This window comes from Onychomys torridus, chromosome 1, assembly GCF_903995425.1.
Source record: "Onychomys torridus chromosome 1, mOncTor1.1, whole genome shotgun sequence".
In the NCBI taxonomy this organism is placed as follows: domain Eukaryota; kingdom Metazoa; phylum Chordata; class Mammalia; order Rodentia; family Cricetidae; genus Onychomys; species Onychomys torridus.
In genome coordinates this window covers 86,683,604-86,704,259 of record NC_050443.1, presented here as the reverse complement: position 1 = coordinate 86,704,259, position 20,656 = coordinate 86,683,604, and the positions used below count along the sequence as shown (strand labels likewise).

Here is a 20,656-nt window from a genome sequence, read left to right as displayed (position 1 = left end):
CTGACTGGGCCATGCAGGAAAACTCTAACTACAAGTTATTCTTCCAGTACCATGTCTGCCTGCATGCTGCCATGCTTCCCATGATAAGGGGCTAAACCTCTGAATCTGTAAGCAAGCCCTTCAATTAAATGTTTTCCTTATAAGAGTTGCCATGTTCATGGTGTCTCTTCACAGCAATGAGAACCAAAACTAGGACACACACCTACCATGGGATCCCTCAATACACAACTCTCACCAAATTCCTGAACAAATAGATTAGCCTTCCAACAAACACTGAATCTAAATCACTGAGGTCAGAATGTTTAATTTCTTCTTGTATTTTACATCAAGTATTATCTGAGCTTTGGCAATTGAGAAATAAAATGTTAATGACCAGTAAGGAACATTAATTTACAAAGCTGTGAAGATTTATAGCTCCTTTTTTTGACAATTTGAGGACAGTTTAGGAACAAGACAGGGAAAAGGCATCCAAAACCAATGATGTCTGTCTTCATGTCCTCAAATTCTTTATGGAATATTGTTTCAGAAATTGGAATTGTTTTACAGGTAGACAGGATAACCATTGAGCAAACCATTACATCTAGATATTGAGTATTTATTGTGTTATAGGACCAAGTAGACACTGAAGAAATGTTACTGAATGAAATAATTCTCATGAAATTGTTATTTCAGTAGAAACTACACTAGAGATGAGTCAACTTTTTAAAACTTGAACCTGGTAGAAAAGAATAAATGGAAGTGCTATGAGTGGTAAAGGTATCTGTGGTGGGGGTGGGTGTTGTTATCTTGGGTAGGGTAGCATTGAAATTCTCATAGGGCAAGTGATATTTGATCAGGAAACTAAAAAGAGACTATAGTATGGAAAGTGGGATAAAATCTGCTAAATAGAAAATAGCAAGTACACTGATCCTGATAATCTCTAGAAATAAAAAAGAAGTCAGGTTAATACAAGAAGAGAATCAGAAGATAGAGGAGTATCTGAATTCTACTTTGAATTTCTATTTTAAATTCCATTTAAAATTTGTGAATAGTAATAGCCTAATATGGCAATATTTATAAACATAATATGTGATTTATAGACAATTTGTCTTGTGAAACTTACAAGTGCCTAGCAAGACATGCCTACTATTGCTATACTGGCACAAATGTTACAGGAGTAACCAAACACTTACTGACCGGGTATAAGGTTAGGTCTAAAAAAATGAAGCCTACAATTAACAGCAGTATCAGGGCCCCAAACTAAGCTAAACATGCCATAGGCTGTAGGGAATAACTTGCCATCATTATCCTGCTAAAAAGACACAGTATCAATCTAATGTGTAATGAGAATGCTAATAACCAAACCTGAGATAATGGTCACATTAGTCTTGCTGATTGCCATTACTATATTAAGTTTTACAAAACAACTGATTATTCTTTAAAAATGTTTGCTTATAAATTTGTCTTTTCAGAGCTCCCTTAATCTCATTGTTCCTGAGGCTGTAGATGAGGGGGTTTAACATGGGGATGACCACCATGTAGAACAAAGACACCACCTTGTTCTGGTCTCTGGAGTAGCTGGACTTGGGCATCACATAGATGAATGCAACAGTCCCATAGTAGAGAATGACTGCGGTGAGGTGGGAGGTGCAGGTGGAGAAGGCTTTCTGGCTGCCCTCAGTGGAGCGCATCTTCAGGATGGTGATGAAGATATAGAAATATGATATGGCTATAACAAACAGTGTAATTATAGTAACTGAGCCAGCAGAAAATGAGATAACAACTCCAGAGACACTGACATCAGAACAGGAGAGTTCCATCAAAGGAGCAAAATCACAGAAAAAGTGATTGATTCTATTTGGTCCACAGAAGATAAAAGAAAAGAAGGAAATGGTAAAGGAGGAAGCATTAAGAAAACCCCCTATATAAGATCCTACAACCAACTGAATACAGACTTGTGTGGACATTTTGGTTGAATAAAGCAGTGGGTTGCAGATTGCTATGAAGCGGTCATAAGCCATGGAGGCTAGAAAGAAGCATTCAACAGATCCAAAGAATGCAGCTGAGCCGAGCTGTATGCCACATCCAAGGTAAGAGATGGTATTTTGACTTACCAGGAAATTGACAAGCATATTGGGAGTGACAGAAGATGAGATGCCTATGTCAACAGAAGCTAAGTGGCTGAGAAAAAAGTACATGGGATGATGGAGCTGAGAAGAGACTCTGATGAGAAGGATGGTGCTGAGGTTCCCAGACACAGTCACCAGGTAGATACACAGGATGATGATGAAGAGGACAACTCTAAGGACTAGGTCATCTGTCAAGCCCAACAGAATGAACTCTGTCACTGCAGTGTGGTTCCCATCCTCCAGGAAAGCCATCATACAGTATAGCTGCTGCCGGAACCAGGCTGTGATGATTAATAGGTCACTTTATTTCATTTAATACAAACATGGAGAACATTACAAAATAATATATTATTCAGAACATTGGACCAACAATGGATGTTTTACTCAGGATTTTCATTGTTCATACATTTCTGTGCAGTATGTACTTCAAATAATTTAATCAGAAATTCTAGAAATGTGATACAAATAATAGATAACTTTCATTTACATTCATTCATAATAAAACATTCCTAATTTTCATTAAAGCTAAAGATTTAAAACCACAAGACAGCCTGGTGAGATGGCTTGTCAAGTAAATGTTCTTGCCACCAAGCCTGGCATCTGATGACCAGAGTTTGATTCTTGGTATTCATATGGTGGGAGGAGAGCACCAAATCCTACATGTTGTTCTTTGACATCCACACCTATGCACCTGCACTATTCCCTTCACTCAAATTGATATATATTAAATAATATGTGTCTTTTGAAAATAACAAATTATTTATTATAAGTGTAACAAAGAATTAAAATGTAAAATAAAAAAGTTATGCAATGAAGACTTAAATCATTGCTAAATTTATTGAATATTTCCTAGATCACCAGCACAGGATTTTTAAAAATTGTATACATTTCTATTTTTTCATGAAATAGCATTTAGTTTTTTGTAATTTTTATTGTACAGCAGAAAAATGTTATATATATATATATATATATATATATATATATATATATATATATATATATGGAATAAAGAATCATGGGGTTTGAGATATTGCCCCATGATTAAGTGCACTGGCTGCATATGCAGAGGACCTGGGTTTCATTCCCAGTACCCACATGTTTCCTCACAGCAGTCTGTTTTTACAGTTCTGTGTACTGAATGCCTCTTCTGGTCCTCACAGGCACCATGCATGTACACAGAGCACATACTTGCAGACAGGCAACACTCATATACACAAAGTAAAAATAAAACAAGATATGAACACCAGGGAAATTGAACTTAGTCTATTACTATTAGTAACCACACCATAAATGAATGGTGGTAATGCCATTATGAGTATACACAAATTAGGGACAGATAGAAGGATAGAATTTCAGGTTTCCTATGGTTATTACATAGAAAGTTACTTTGTTGGTGATATTATACACAAAGTCTGCAAAACTAAATAAAGATCACACAAATTTACAAATGAAACTTCCTGTATAAGTTCCTTAAATATTTTAAATACTTCAAAATCGATAATTGCTATTTAAAAATATAAAATATCAATTTTACCATCAAGTAAAATGTGAATAATATTTAGCACACTATTATTAAATTTTTATTTAGACACATCAAATCCTTTCCCAATGTCACAGTGTTTTCTCACTGGAGTGTGATGGAATGAGTTCACATGATTTTCAACAGAGGACACTGATCAATAAATATTCAAGCTAAGAAGTTAAGAGGCTTATCAAGGTTCACACAGCATGGCACCAAGTGACTCTCATCCCTCACATTCTACATTTACATCCTCATTTGTCGACAGTGATTTATGTGATGCTGGAACATTTGGACCACAACAAAGAAGGTCTACCCATGTGATATTCCCTGACAGTAAGCCACCAAAGCCTTTCAAAGCTAGAGAACATGTTAGCCTCTTGGTTGAATGCTACTTGTGTACACCTTTGAAGGTCATATTGGTTTCTGGTCTTACCAATGCACGGATAAATAAGGAATCTCCAAAAACTTATTTTATGCCTGGTGATTCTTAATAATTTATGTATAGAATTATAAGGTGATTTTATTAAATGTGGTTCTTTTTCCCCCTTCTGTTACATAATTGCTTGATTTCATCTGAGTTATTTCTTCACCATGATTTATAAATATAGTACATTTCAAAGAATAAAATATCTCAATTTACCAGCAAAGTCAAAATCTTACCTCTTGGTATAAGAATTCATTTCAGAGTAAGAAATTCAATGTTATTATGAATTTATAGCTGCAAAGCTGTCTCCACTGTCATTGTTTGTCACTGGGGATAAATCCCCTTGAGGCTCTAGATTCAAGTGTGTATTCAAATCACCAAAGATCATTGCCTCACTCCCAATGAATATTGAACAGTTCATTTTACACAAACACAATTAATTTTCAAGGAGTCTGTCAATTTCAAGTGATCTCCTGCTTTCCTCTTTATGTGAGTATGAGATTATGGGAAGTACATAATATCCAACTACCTTAGGGAAATCATTCAAGTTGGTCTTTGATTCAGGTTATTTTATGTTTGAATATATTAGACCAATCATTAAATAGACTATTTGTATCCAGAAAATTGAAACAGAAGGAACTTTGCCAAATTCTTTTTATGAGGCCAAGTCACCTTGATACACAAACCACAGAAAGATTCAACAAAGAAAGAGAATTACAGATCAGTTTCCATCAGGAACATTGATGCAAAAAATACTCAATAAAATATTTAAAAACCAAAACCAAGAACATATCAAAAACATCATAAACACTTTCAGTGAAGTTGCTGGATACAAGATTAACTCAAAACATTCTGTACCTGTCTTATCTACAAACAATAAATGGACAGAGAAAGAAATCATGGGTGGGGGAAAAGCCCTTCAAAATTATCCCAATACTTTAAAATATTTTGGGGTAACTCTAACAAAGCAGGTGAAAAGAACTGTGTGATAAAATCTTCAAGTATTTCTCAAAGGAAATTAGAGAAGATACCAGAAGATTTCCCATGTGCATGCATTAGTAGGATTAACATAGCAAAAATGGCCATCTTACAAAAAGCAATCTACAGATTCAATGAAATACCCATCAAAATTCCAACAAAATTCTTTACAGAACTTGAAAGAACAATACCCAACTTCATATGGAGAAACAAAAAATCCAGCATAGCTAAAATAATCCATATACCCAACTCTGACCTTGAGTAAAAAGGAATACAAGCCATAAGCTGGAGTCATTGTGGGCTCCCACAATTACCCTCTTTTTATTTATTTTATTTATTACCCTCAGATGACTATGCCTGTCTTAGGTTGATTTTTTCAAGCATCTAGGCTTACCCATCATTGGCACATGAATTGCATCATTCATGCCCTGTCTTAGGTTGAAAGGTGGTAAAAAGGACTTATCTTTGACTACCAGCCTCTGGAAAATTTCAAGGGATGGTGCAGAGCTTAACTGTGCAGCTCTGAATCAGCTTTCCATGGAGAGTTCACAAGTAGCTTGACAATCATTGGCAAGCAAGTAATGTCTAGCAATACGCATGATCCCATGGCTGCAATACATCCTAATGAAGAAGTAAAAGATGACTAAGATGGGATGGCCTTTTAAAATTGATCCAGGATGCCTACAGCAGTTTAGCTACATCAAAATCCAACTTTGTTGCTTTGAAAATCAGTAATCTCCTGATGCAACCCCATCAAATTTAAGGAATCATTAGCATCATATCAACTTCCTCTCAGATGAGCCCTAACCTTTTCTCATCCAGTAAAACTATCATTGTAAACAGAAGAGGTTACCCACACCCAGTCATATTTAGCATGGCATTTCAAATGAGTTCTTAAACCTTGAATCTTGAACCCTTGAAACACATCTCCTAACTGTTTGGGTGGGATCTCCCAAAGAGTCTGAGATGTTCTTGTGGAACCTCCACCTCAGCCCCTGGCACCCTGGCATCCATGTACCCAAAGAGTCTGGAATGTTCTGGTGGAAGATCCATCTCAACTTCCCTCCCCTTCTCTTTCCCCAAACCCGCCCCTTCAAAGCACACCAAACACAGCTCCTCCCCAAGAGAGGCTCAAGACCACTCCAACAGGGTATTTAAGCTGCATCCCAGAAAACAGACTTGTGGTTTTCCAGTCTCTCATTCCCATCTCCTTTCTGGAGGGCTGGAGTATCATCCAGGAACACTTTAACCATTAAACCAGGCCTTTTTCTAATTTTATCTGATTTAGAATGCTGGATTGGTGGGGAGGCTTATTGGGGTGCAAAGACTTAACATCCGGAGGTTCCACTGAGGGGGATTGATTTTCCCCCATCAGCCTGGGGCTGTATGGTGGGAAAACACCCCTCTCCCCCATACCTGCTCTCTGGCAGACTAAAATTAGCTTTCAGCTGGGTAAGTTGCCCTTTCCAAGTCATTGCCTAAGAGGCTCAGGGCCTCTTTGATTCTCAGAATGTCCTGCCAAAGACATGGTGGAGCCAGGCCTCCAACCCATTTCAGGGCAAAGGGCTGCCTTTGTTCCATGGGACCCATTCTCCAGAAAACATTCTGTTGAAGGGAATTTCCCACACACCTCTGTTTTTTGACTCAAGACCTACCATAGTAGATGTGTTGTGCTAGGCTTTGGTGGTCTCTGGCATAGACTTGTGAAATGGACACTTGCCACTCAAAGACTGATCCCCAAATGCCCCTGCAATATCTTTAGCAAAATCTACTCAAATTGGGATCATCTGATACCATCTATCCTAATAGCTTGATTTCTCTGAGTTCTAAGGCCTGGCCACAGTACACTTTCGATAACCAGTCAAAGTGGTCTCCTGAGAAAACCTTATAATTTTCCATCCTCTGCTATCTTAAACATTTTTGTTGGTGGTTTTTGAGTTCTGCATTCCCACCCTCCCTATAGAGGCCAATGTCCCACAGCACTGGTCATGTTGGCTAGGGTCATGGTGCCTCCAGATTTCTGCTTATCTGGGAACTGGGGTCCTGAAAATTCCACTCTGACCATGCTGCCAGGGACACCCACCCTTCTCCCACTTCCCCCAAGCTCTAACTACCCAATCCCCTTGTATGGAGCCACAAATCAAAGACAAAATCCCTACTCCTTACCCTCCTTCCTGTCCTCCCTTCCCCCCACTGCTTCTCCCTATCTCCCAATGCCTCAGCCTACATCCAGGTTCCCTTTTACATACTTGCCTAACACCCCTGAATTTTCCCAGTTTCTTCTCATACTCAGTTTTACCAGACTCCTGCTCTCCGCTGCCCTCTCTGAGAGGAAGCTGGAGATGATGTAATTGTTCAAGTTCTCTCTGGAGAGAGAAGAGACCTCCTAGTTTGTTGACTCCTCCAAGGTATGGAAATGGTCTCAAACAAAGTTGTTAATTTTGGTAAGTCCCAAGAGATTACACAGCTAGCTGGTGAAAACCTGGCCATTTATCTAAACTGGTTACAAGAGACGATGGTTCAATATACTCACCTTGACCCAGCCTCCGCAGTGGGAGCCACAGTCCTTGCCACCAGTTTCATATCTCAGTCAGTACCAGATATTAGAAAAAAATTAAACAAGGCAGAGGAAGATGCCCAAAACCCCCTACAGGAATTGATGAAAATGGCTTTTAAAGTTTTTGATGACAGCTGTGCCATCCCAATAGACAAGGTTACAACAAAATACACTCCAAGCCCAAACCTTAGCAGCTGCCTTGAGGCCACCAGGGGCCCTATAAGGGGCACAAGGGAAGTCAACCATGAGACTCCATCCCACCGGAGCTAAGCCCAAGTCAATTCTGCTAAAAACCTGCTTCAAATGCAGCAAGCAGGGCCACTGGTCATGATATTGCCCTGACCTCCAGCTGCCCAGGAGGCCATGCCCTGTCTGCTGATGCCTAGGCACTGGAGATTGAAATGCCCCCATTTGGGCTCCTCTATGCCATGCCACAGAGGTCCAGCCTCACCAACATTGGCATCTGAGACTCTTCTGGCCTTTGAACTCCTAAGCCTGGTGGAGGACTGATGCAGCCGAGACTTGGTGACTCCCATTGCCCTCTTTGAGCCTAGGGTGATGCTGCAGGTAGTAGTAAGTCCACTGACTTTCTTTTGGACATGGGAGCTATATATTCTGTTTTGACATCTCACTAAGTCCTATAGTTCCCTTGCCAATTTCTGTCATGGCGGGTGGACAGGACCCCTTCCTTCCCACTTAACATCCTGACACTTCCTTGCATTCTTGCAGGGAGATTTTCTCACAGCTTTTTCTAGTCATATTTGCTTTCCCTGCACCTCTGCTTGGTCATGATATTCTTAGCCACTTTGGGGCCACACTCACCTTGGCCACCACACTCTTCTGAGTATTTCAGAGGTCCATTCACTGGGGGCCCTCCAGATATGACAACCTCTGCACCAGCTTTGAGGACACCAACCTGACAAGGATTGGCAATGTCATGGAGCTCCTATCAGACATCTCCTGTAAGCTCCACATTCCCTATCACCCACAATTCTTGGGAAAGGTTGAAAAGGCCAATGGACTCATCAAACAGCTCACCAAGCTCTCCAGTGAATTCCAGTTATCTGGGACCTCTCTTCTCCCCATTACCCTTACCTGCCTCTGGACCACCCCACACTCTACTGAGGTCTGAGCTCCTTTATGAAAGGCCCTTCCTCCTCAGTCACCACCTCCTGGCCCAAACTCCCCCACTGGCTGAGTACCTTCCCTACTTCTCTCTTCTGAGATCCCTTCTCCATCCACATGCTGATATCCTGTGGACCCAACTGCCCCTGAGCCTGCCCCACTCTCCACAGGGGACAGGGCACTCCTCAAACAGCTAGCTCCTAGGTCTCTCGAGCCCTGATGGACAAGATCTTATACTATGATCCTCACCACCACCTTGGATGCCAAGCTCCTGGGACATCCATGCTGGTACCATCTCTATAGGTTCAAGTGGGCACCTATTCATGATATAGTCTGCCCAGCAGCTGGGACCCTCCAACCTCCAGTTTTTTCAAGATGTCCCAATGAAGGGCCTATCTGCTCTTTTGCTCTATGCATTCATCTTTGTAGTACAACTAGGGCAGATGTTAATAATCTATTTTTTCCTAGAAACTTGCCTTCTCTGCTTCCTCAAGAAACAGATAGATGCCTGAGGTCTCCAGGATTATAACCAGATGCTCCTCCACATACACCCCGGCTGAATGTGAAACCACCAACTCACAACTCCCCACTTCCCCATGTCATTCTAGGCTTACAGGAAGTAACCAGACTTGAACTAGCACCCCTATACCCAAAGAGTCTGGAATGTTTGGGTGGGAGATTCACCTCAGCCCCTAACACCATAGCATCCATATACCCACTCACAGTGGTTTTCGCTGGTCTAGGGGCTAAGCTAGGGAACTGAGACCGGACTAGCTGCTCCTTTTTTCGGGAATGGAACCGTGTAGGCGTCCCTTGGTTAAATGGAACTTTGCAGGCAGGTTTAGGTACCCGCCAGCTGGGGTGGAGGCTGAGGGAGGGAGCCGCCTAGGCCTTTGGAATTTGCCCCACGTGAGCGCCAGATATTGGTGAAATTATTAAGGCCACTCCACGTAGTTAAAAGGGAGGTTTATTTTGTGGGGTAACTTACAAATGAAGGGGTAGGTTGCAGGGTCTGGCAAAGGTATAGCACAGTCCGGCGGTGTTCTCTGGAGAACTCTGCTCGGTCTACCTCCAGTGTCCAGGGTCCCGGAACCAAGAGAGAGCTCCTCTCCATCCTGGGTCTTCCACTTCCTCCTCTGCCCTGCCTTGTGGGTGTGACCATTACCGAAGCCTCAATGGGGGTTGGAACTTCCAGGCCAATGCTGGGATGGCTATCCACTACAATATTCTATATAGTTATTGTACTTACTGTATATAGTTTTTCTTATATTAGTTATAACTTTTATTATTTTTATTTTTATTAGACAAAAAAGGGAAAATGTGGTGACATTTTATTTGTATGTTAATAAATAAAGTTTGTCTGGAGATTAGAGGAAATAGCAAGCCATTAACACAAAAGTCAGGCAGTGGTAGCACACACCCTTAATTCAATCACTTGGCAGGCAGGGTCTCTGTGTGTTCAAGGCCATGCTAGGGAATGGAGCCAAGCGTGGTGACACATACGTTTAATCAGTACCAAACATGGAGACATGGAGGTCTGTACAGACAGGCAGTAACATGGAAGTGAGGTAGCTGGGCTAAGAGCCAATGAGAGGGCAGAACAGCAAAGCCATAAAGGTGGGGGGACACGAAGTAGCTCATTTTTTGGGAGCTGCAGCACTGGTGTGGTAATGTTGGTGGCTCTCGCTATTTCCCTTATCTCTTAGGCTTTCACCCCTATATTTAGCTCCATGGCTTTTTTTTTTTTGCTTTTGTTTTTGTTTTTGTTTTTGTTTTTATTTAATAAGACTGTTTAGAAATTTGTCTATAGGGTCTTGTTTTCTTGGTGTCCTCCTTCCTCTCTGACTCTTATGCTCTATCTGCCTCCTCTTCTGTGGGGTTTCTTGAGCCCCAAGAGGAGGAATTTGTTGGAGACATTCCATTCCCATCTCAGTATTCCAAGGTCTGTCACTCTGCATAATTTATAACTGTGTGTCTCTATTTGTTATTGTTCCCATCTGCTGCAGGAGGAAGCTTCTCTGATAATAGCTAAACAAGGCACTGATATACATGTAAAACAGAATATGATTAGGAGTCATTTTATCACTATGTTTTTTTTTCTATTTTTTAAAACAATATTATTTGTTTCCCTACTAGGTCCCTGGGGTATCTACTCTCAGTTTCTTGGTCACCCAAGCAGTGTCGTGTATGGGATACATCTCATAGAGTGGAACTTAAGACAAATCAGATATTGGTTAGTTACTCCCACAAGCTTTGTGTCACCATTGCCCTAGCATTTCTTGCAGGTAGTACAACATTGTAGATAAAGGGTTTATGGCTGGCTTGGTATTTACATTAGTTTTTTGTAGCATGCAAAGTACCTTCCTGTACCAAATGTTAGAGCACAGGTGTGAAGGCTCTATGAGGAAACCAGCTTGACATCTCCATGGACAATATAGATGTTGTCATCAGCAATGTCTCTACAGTTTGTAGAGAGCAACTTATAGTCTTGTCAACAGCCTGGGTTTTTGGGGATTCCCATGGGGCCCCTTTGGCTAACAACTCAATTAGAAATAACCTAATCCTGGTACTGGGAGCTTCTTTGCATGACAAAAGATGGCTAGTTGGAATTTTGTCTCCCCTATTATTTGGTGACTTCCTTTAGACAACCTTCATATATGTATATATCTTGGAAGTTTCTACTATATCAGGTTAACATACTGCTCCTCAAATGTCCCTCAATTTTAGCATTCTTTCCAAGTATTCTCTCCCATAGTGTCTTCTCTCTACTTGACCCTTCCATCCATTCATATGTATCTATTTTTTCCCTTTCTTAACAAGATCTGCCTGTTTCCTCTTCTCCATTACTCTATACTCTGGGTTCTAGTGATTGTAGATTAATTATCATTTATTTAACAGATAATATCCACATGTAAGTGAATGCATACAATATTTACCTTTCAGGGAATGAGATACCTCACTCTGGATAATTTTTTTTTCTAGATCCATCTAACTGCCTGCAATTTCATATTGTCACTTTTTTTTTAGCTGCTGAGTAATTTCCTGTTATGTGAATGGACTAATTAGCAACTAACAGTAGGAGCATTAGGCAAGAAGAATATTCAATTGTTCATGAGCTGCTTAATAAGTATTGCTTGATTAAGACAATGGGTTTCATTTCTTAGGTCTGTACTATTAGGTGATAAGAATTATTACTTGTGATATTGTACTCTGTGTGACTACCAATATAGCAAGAGCAGAATGACTATAAATTGCAGGATATCTATTTTGAGACACAATGGGGGAAAGTTACGATAATACCAATAATGCATGTAGTTTGGGTGAGTGAAGCTACAAATATGCAGTAGCTGAAACTAGTAAAATAACTTAAACATTGAAAACTTTAAAAAATAAGGGAAGAGAAAGAGAATGTAATAAGAATATAAATATGGAACTCCCATCTGGACCAGAGGTGAGTGCCTGGGGTTATAGCCAGAGAGGCAACTGCCCTTGGGTCCCACCACTGGACACAGGCCACCCCAGGAAGACTTGACCAACTTGGCTCCAGTTTCCTGTCAATCAGCGGGCACTGCAGGAAGGCTCCCCATTTCCAAGACTGCAGGCAGACACTGCAGTCTCCACACCCTGCCCCCACACCCATCTGCTGGAGACCACAGCCACTTCCTGAGAATCAGAGACCAGCCCCAAGCTTCCATCCTGCCCTGGAACTCCCATCTGGACCAGACACCAGAGGAACTCCAATCTGGACAAGAGGAGCTACCATCTAGACAAAATAAGAAGACCCCTGGGACTTCCTGAGACTCAGAGTCCAGCCCCCCAGCTCCTACCCAGCCAGCACTCTCATCTGGACCAGCACTCCCATCTGTCCCAGAGCTTCCATCTGGACGAGAGAGGCTCCCTAAATCTATCAACTCTCTCTGGACCAAGTAAACTGATAAGACCAAGAATGAACACAAGAGGAGATGGGCAGATGTCAAGGCAGAAGTACATACAACAGAATAAAGAGCAATACAGCATCACCAGAACCTAGCCCTTCTCCAACAGCTAGACCTGAACACCACAAAATGGAACAAGATGAAAACATCCTTATAAGGAACATCATGAAGAGGCTAGAGCCTTATATAGAAGAAATAAAAAATAAAGCAGAGGAACAGACAAACAAAAAATGGGAAGAACGCTATAAAAAACTAGAGGAAAGGACAATTAAAGCAGAAGAAAAGAATAAATCCTTGAATGAAAATCATGAAAAAGCAAGGGAGACAATCCAAGACCTGAAAACGGAAATAGAAAAAATGAAGAAGACACTAGCAGAAGGAATGTTGGAAATAGAAAATCTGAGTAAACAAACAGGAACTACAGAGGGAAGTATAACCAACAGAATGCAAGAGATGGAAGAGAGGATCTCTGGTGTTGAAGATACGGTAGAAGAAATAGATTCATCAGTCAAAGAAAACACTAAAACCAACAAAGTCATGACCCAAAATGTTCAAGAAATTTGGGACACCATGAAAAGACCAAACCTATGAATAATAGGGATAGAGGAAGGAGAAGAATACCAACTTAAGGCACAGAAAATATATTTAACAAGATCATAGAAGAAAACTTTCCCAACTTAAAGAAGGAAATGCCTATGAAGATACAAGAAGCCTATAGAACACCAAACAGACTAGACTATAGTGATATTTTATTTGTATTGAATTGTGATTTTATTTATATGTTAATAAAGTTGCCTTGAGGTCAAAGCAAGCCAGAGCAGAAACTGGGCGGTAGTGGTGCACACCTTTAATCCCAGCACTTGGGAGGCACAGCTAGGTAGATCTCTGTGCATTCAAAGACACAGCCAGCATGGCAGACACAAGCCTTTAATCTCAGTAGCAACCATAGAAGACCTGGAGGTCTGTACAAACAGGCAGTGATGAGGAGGTCATGTGGCTGGGTTTACAACCAATGAGAAAACAGAACAGAAAGTCTATAAAAAAGATAGGACACACAGAGGTAGCTCTCTTGCAGAGAGGAAGAACAGCAGAAGCAGTGAAGGTTAAGGTTTTCTGCTCTTGCTCTGACCTCGTGGTTCTTAACTTTGCAATTGGTTCTGTGTTTCTTATTTAACAAGCCAGTTACATCTACACTAGGCCCCCAAGAAAAGTCCCCTCACCACATAATAATTAAACAACTAAACATGCAGAATAAAGAAAGAATATTAAGGGCAGCAAACAAAAAGGCCAAGTGACATATAAAGGCAAACCCATCAGAATAACACCTGATTTCTCAATGGAGACTTTGAAAGCCAGAAGGACCTGGACAGATATAATGCAGACTCTAAGAGACCATGGATGCCAGCCTAGACTAATATACCCAGCAAAACTTTCAATCATCATAGATGGAGTGAACAAGACCTACCAAGACAAAACCATATTTAAACAATACTTATCCACAAACCCAGCCCTACAGAAAGCACTAGAAGGAAAATTCCAACCTAAGGAAGGCAGATACACCCATGAAAACACAGGCAATAGATAACACCACAGCAGTGAAGCCCAAAGAAGAGAACTACACACACACTACCACCAAAAGATAAAAATAACAGCAGGAATGAACAATCACTGGTCATTAATATCCCTTAATATCAATAGACTTAATTCACCTATAAAAAGACACAGACTAACAGAATAGATATGAAAACAGGACCCATCTTTCTGCTGCATACAAGAAACACACCTCAAATTCAAAGACAGACACCTCCTAAGAATAAAAGGCTGGAAAAGGCTTTCCAATCAAATGGTCTAAATAAGCAAGCTGGTGTAGCCATCCTAATATGCAGCAAAATAGACTTCACACTAAAATCAATCAAAAGAGATGATGAAGGACATTACATACTCATTGCAGGAAAGATCCACCAAGATGAAGTCTCAATTCTGAACATTTATGCCCCAAACACAAGGGCACCCACATATGTAAAAGAAACATTACTAAAGCTTAAATCACATATAAAACCCCACACATTAATAGTGGGAGACTTCAACACCCCACTTTCACCACTGGACAGATCGACCAAATTGAAACTTAACAGAGACATAATGGACTTATCTGATGTTATGGCTCAAATGGACTTCATCGATATCTACAGAACATTCCACCCAAACAAAAAAGAATATACCTTCTTCTCAGCACCCCATGGAACCTTCTCTAAAATCGACCACATACTTGGCCACAAAGCAAATCTCAACAGATACAAAACAATTGGAATAACCTCCTGTATTCTATCAGACCACCATGGTTTAAAGTTAGATTTCAACAACAGAAAGAACTATAGCAGTCCTACAATCTCATGGAAACTGAATAATGCTCAACTGAATCACCAATGGGTTAAGGAAGAAATAAAGAAAGAAATTATAGACTTCCTAGAGATCAATGAAAATGAATACACCACATACCCAAACTTATGGGATACTATGAAGGCAGTGCTAAGAGGGAAATTCATAGCACTGAATGCACACATAAAGCAGCTGGAGAAATCTCATGCTAGTGACTTGACAGCACACCTGTAAGCCCTTGAACAGGAAGAAGCAAAGTCTCCCAGGAGGAACAGATGCCAGGAAATTATCAAATTGAGAGCTGAAATCAATAAAATAGAAATAAAGAGAACAATACAAAGGATTAATGAAACAAAGAGTTGGTTCTTTGAGAAGATCAACAAGATAGACAAACAAGCCCTTATCCAAACTAACCAAAGGACAGAGAGAGAGCATCCAAATTAACAAAATCAGAAATGAAAAGGTGGACAAAACAACAGACAATGAGGAAATCCAGAGAATCATCAGGTCATACTTCAAAAATATCTACTCCACAAAACTGGAAAATGTAAAAGAAATGGATAATTTTCTGGATAGGTACTACATACCTAAGTTAAATCAAGACCAGATAAACAATTAAAATAGTCCAATAACCCCTAAGGAAATAGAATCAGTCATTAAAAGTCTCCTAACCAAAAAAAGCCCTGGACCTGATGGTTTCACTGCAGAATTCTATTGGCTGAAAGACATTTATGGAATTGCTCAACATCCCTAATTATCCGGGAAATGCAAATCAAAACGACTGAGATACCACCTTACACCTGTCAGAATGGCTAAGATCAAAAGCACAGAAGACAGCTTATGCTGGAGAGGATGTGGAGCAAGGGGAACTCTCCTCCACTGCTGTTGGTAATGCAAGCTTGTACAGCCACTTTGGAAATCAATATGGCGCTTCCTTAGAAAACTGGGAATCCATCTCTCCCAAGACCCAGCTATAACACTCTTGGGCATATACCCAAGGAATGCTCAATCATACCACAAGGGCATTTGCTCAGCTATGTTCATATCAGCATTGTTTGTAATAGCCAGAACCTGGAAACAACCTAGATGCCCTTCAGCTGAAGAATGGATAAAGAAAATATGGTACATATATACAATGGAGTACTACTCAGCAGAGAAAAACAATGACGTCATGAGGTTTCCAGGCAAATGGATGGATCTAGAAAAAAATCATCCTGAGTGAGGTAACCCAGACTCAGAAAGACAAACATGGTATGTACTCACTCATAGGAGGATATTAGATGTAATACAAAGATGACTAGACTGCTACACAATTCCAGGGAGGCTACCTAGAAAACAGGACCCTAGGAAAGACCCAAGGATCACCCAATGACAGAGAAATGGATGAGATCTACATGAACAACCTGGATGACAGTGGGAGTAATGCAGGGCAAGATTTGAGGGAAAGAAAGCTTAAGGGAGCAGGAGATCTCAGCTGGATCAAGAACAGAAAGGGAGAACGAGGAATAACAGACCATGATAAATGAAGACCACATGAGAACAGGAATAGGCAGAGTGCTGGAGAGGTCCCCAAAAATCCACAATGATACATTCTCTGTAGACTGCTAGCAATGGTCGAGAGAAAGCCTGATCTGATCTAGTCTGGTGATCAGATGGCTAAACACCCTAATTGTCGTTGTGGAACTCTCATCCAATAACTGATGGAAGTGGATGCAGAGATCCTCAGCCAAGCCCCAGGTGGAGCTCCAGGTGTCCAACTGTCGAGAAAGAGGAGGGTCTGCAAGAGCATGAATTGTTGAATCCAAGATTGCAAAAAGCACAGGGACAAATAGCCAAATGAATGGAAGCACATGAATTATGAACCAAAGGCTGTGGAGTCCCCAGCTGGATCAGGCCCTCTGGATAAGTGAGACCATTGAATAGCTTGATCTGCTTGGGCGGCACCCAGTCTGTGGGACCAGGATCTGTCCTTAGTGCATAAGCTCGCTGTTTGAAACCTTGGGCTTACACAAGGACACTTTTCCCAGTCTGGAAGGAGGTGACAGGACCTGCCTGTACTGAATCCACCAGGTTTAAATGAATCCCCAGGGGTGCCTTGATCCTGGAGGACATGGGAATGGAGGGGAGGGGCTGGGGGGAAGGTGGGTGTGTGGGCAGGCGAGGGGAGTACAGGGGAACCCATGGCTGATGTATAAAATTTAAAACACATAATAATAAAGAAAAAAAAAAGATCAGTACATTCTCTTAACCATTAGGTCATCCCTCCAGCCTCCTGTCATATTTTCTTGTTTTAATATCAATGTCATTTTAGTAAAATGTACAGTCTTGGTTTTCATTTAGTATTCTATAATATTTAACCTATTTTCTTCTACTCTTACCTTTTTTGAAATGAAGACAAAGTGCTACATTTTTAATTACTGAACTTTAGATGTTATTTGAACATGCATGTGGCAAACAAGGTTCATGTTTCATTTTCAGGAAACAGAACCAGCAATGATATTCCAGAAAATTGTTCACATATTAAACCAGCAAATCAACAGTACTACATTTTGTCAACCATTCCAGGTTCTTCTTTATTTTTACTTCAGTAAATACCAATTACCTATTATCTTAAGACATTTTTTATCATTAAGATACATTTGTGATGGCATCTAAAAGATCAAAAATTGACTCTTGTATACTTGAAACATAACTATCATGATAAGTATCCAAAATTACACTGGTTTAGCTAAGGGCAATAATAGGTTGTTCAATATCCATGAACTCAACTTTGGCTAGGTTTCCAGTACCAGACATGATTTCTCTCTCATTGAGTAGCCTTAAGTTCAATTAGACAGTTGTTGGTTACCACCAAAATATGAGACCATGTTGGTCATTGCTGTGTTTCAAAGGTATAATAGCTATTCTAGTCCACCCATTGGAAGTCTTTTCTGGTGACAAGAGATGGCCAGTTCAGGCTACATATCTTCAATTGTTAGGAGTCTTTTTTTTTGGGGGGGGGGAGTTTCGAGACATGGTTTCTCTGTGTAGCTTTGTGCCTTTCCTGGATCTCAGTTGGTAGCCCATGCTAGCCTCAAACTCACAGAGATCTGCCTGCCTCTGCCTCCTAAGTGCTGGGATTATAGGTGTTGCACCACCACCACTAGGCTAGGAGTCTTATCTGGGGGGTCATCCTTGTAGATTCCTGGGAGTTTCAGCCTGAGACCCACACCATGAGAATGAACCCACCCCCTGACACTTCTCCAATGACTAATGGAAGCAGATGCAGAGATCCACAGCCATCACTAGACAGAGCTCCAGGAGTCCATTCAAAAGAGAGAGAAGAGGGATTCTATGAGCAAGTGTGTCAGGACATTGATGAGAAACATGCAGGACAACCAAAACCAAACTAGAGGGAACTCATGAAAGTTAGATCAATGGCTGTGGAGCCTACATAGGACTGGACTAGCCCTTTGCATGGCAAGACAGTTGTTATAGCTTGATCTGCTTGGGAAGTCCCCTGGTGGCAGGATCAGAATCCATCTCTGGTGCATGAGATGGCTTTGTGGAGCCCACTACCTATGATGGGACACCTGGTGCAGCCTTGAGGCAGGGGAGGGGCTGGGCTTGCCTGTACTGAATGTGCCTCCCTGTGGGAGGCCTTACCTTCTTGTGGGTGGGAGTGGGGTGGGTGGGTTGGGAGGGGAGGCTGGAGGGGCGGGAGGAGGGAAGAGGGGGATCTTTGATTGATGTGTAAAATGAATAATAAAATTAAAAGAAAAAAGAATATAAATATTGTGAAAGTACATGATATGCATGAATGAAACCAATAATTTTGCTTAAAAATATATATATAACAATAAAGGGAAAAATTAAAAGAGAATAATGGGGTAACTTCTGATGACAAATATAATATGAAAATGTTTGTAAGCAAGCATAGAGGATGTGAAAGTAATGGATATATCCTCAATAAATAAATGACATCAAACAGAGTATGAAAGGAATCCCAGTTTCCACTGATGATTCAATAAATACTGTAGTAATTAACATCTTCTGTGTAGGGTTCTATTGTTGTGTACCCTTTCCTTAAATACAGTCTTGTACTTCTGCCTTGGTAGGGTGTCTTCAGAAATTTCCATGCACAGTGGCCTTTTATTTGATTTATTAATCATGGTTTCTACAAACAGCTACTATCATCATTATTAAATATCTGTCACTACTGCATTCATATAAATGACACAAATTCTATCTTAAAGAATTATATCAATTGGGGGCTGGAGAGATGGCTCAGTGGTTAAGAGCACTGATTACTCTTCCAGAGGTCCTGAGTTCCATTTCTAGCAACCACATAGTGGCTCAGGACCATCTGTAATGAGATCTGGTGCCCTCTTCTGGCCTGTAGGCATACATGCAAGCAGAATACTGTATACATAATAAATAAATAAATCTTTTAAAAAAACAGAATTATATCAGTTGCCTCCCACAGGTTTTTTATTTTCTTTAAAGAAGCATAATACAGTTATGGGTAGATAAAGACAAACATTGAAGGATATGCACAGAATATAATGGGTGACAAATACAATAAATCCTATAGAAAGGAAGTTCTCTGTCATTCTAAATATCACTGTTTGAAACACTTTACCATTGCAGACTCCAAACAAGCTTTTGTTTGTTTTACAATGGCAGATATTACCTACTTTTATTGACTAGCCATTTAATCTCTTCTCTAACATCAATACTTGCTTTCCAGGTTACCTATCATACTGCTGCTTGATGGCACTTATTCTTTGTCATTGTGTTGGCTAATTTAGAAACGTCCCCACATGACCAGCCTGTGGTTCATTTTCTTAATTAGTGATTGATGTGGAAGGGCACAGCTCACTGTGGATAGTTCCACTCCTGAACTGGTTGTCCTGGAGTATAGTGTTTTTTTTTTTAACATTTATTATAAAATAAAACTTGGGGATAAATATTAAGGATAAAAACCTGAGATAACCACAAGTGACTGTGATACACTGCCACCATTCTCTTTCTGGCTGAAAGGGGCCAACCACACGACCTCCTGACCTTGCCTCTTCCTCTTCTGAGGGCCTTTTTTCCCTTCTCCTAAATCCTCCAGGGAACTCCATGCTCCTTTCCTTCCAGATGAATATGAACCCCACCTCTTGAGCCAACACTCTACTCATTTGGACATTGAACAACACAGACAAAATTCCTGTAACATTACCTTTTTGTGTCTAATTAAAAGGAAAGGTTCTAACTCTAATATAGTAAAACTATATACAATAAGAATGATTATCAGATAATATCTAAATAGAAAGGAAGGGTATTAACCTCAAGAAAAATGAAAATATATACAACAAGAACAATAATTAAGTAAGAAATACATTTACAATATCCAGTCCATTTGTAATTGGAAAATTTAGAGAACTTAACTCCATTATCTGTCTTCTCCTGGTAAGTCCAAAGTTTAGTACCTAATTTACTTTCTACCATGATTAAAAGATCTGTAACTGTAACTGTCTAGTCTTCAATGTCAGAAATACCCGAGAAGGATGTATTATTATAATATTATTACTTGAGTGTCTTAGTTAGGGTTTACTATAGCTATGAAGAGACATAATGATCATAGTAACTCTTATAAAGAAA

General features: G+C 40.3%; 1 protein-coding gene across 1 annotated transcript; it reads right to left on the bottom strand.

Moving 5' to 3' along the window:
• Positions 1–1,388: 1,388 nt before the first annotated feature.
• Positions 1,389–2,360, bottom strand: LOC118595317 (olfactory receptor 502-like). The gene has a single exon (XM_036205682.1). The coding sequence runs from the start codon at positions 2,358–2,360 to the stop codon at positions 1,389–1,391; it is 972 nt and encodes a 323-aa protein (XP_036061575.1).
• Between the last annotated feature and the right edge of the window lie 18,296 nt (positions 2,361–20,656).

What these genes read in the sequence shown, in the direction of transcription:
- LOC118595317 (XM_036205682.1), bottom strand. Translation starts at nt 2,360, where the DNA reads ATGGCTTTCCTGGAGGATGGGAACCACACTGCAGTGACAGAGTTCATT.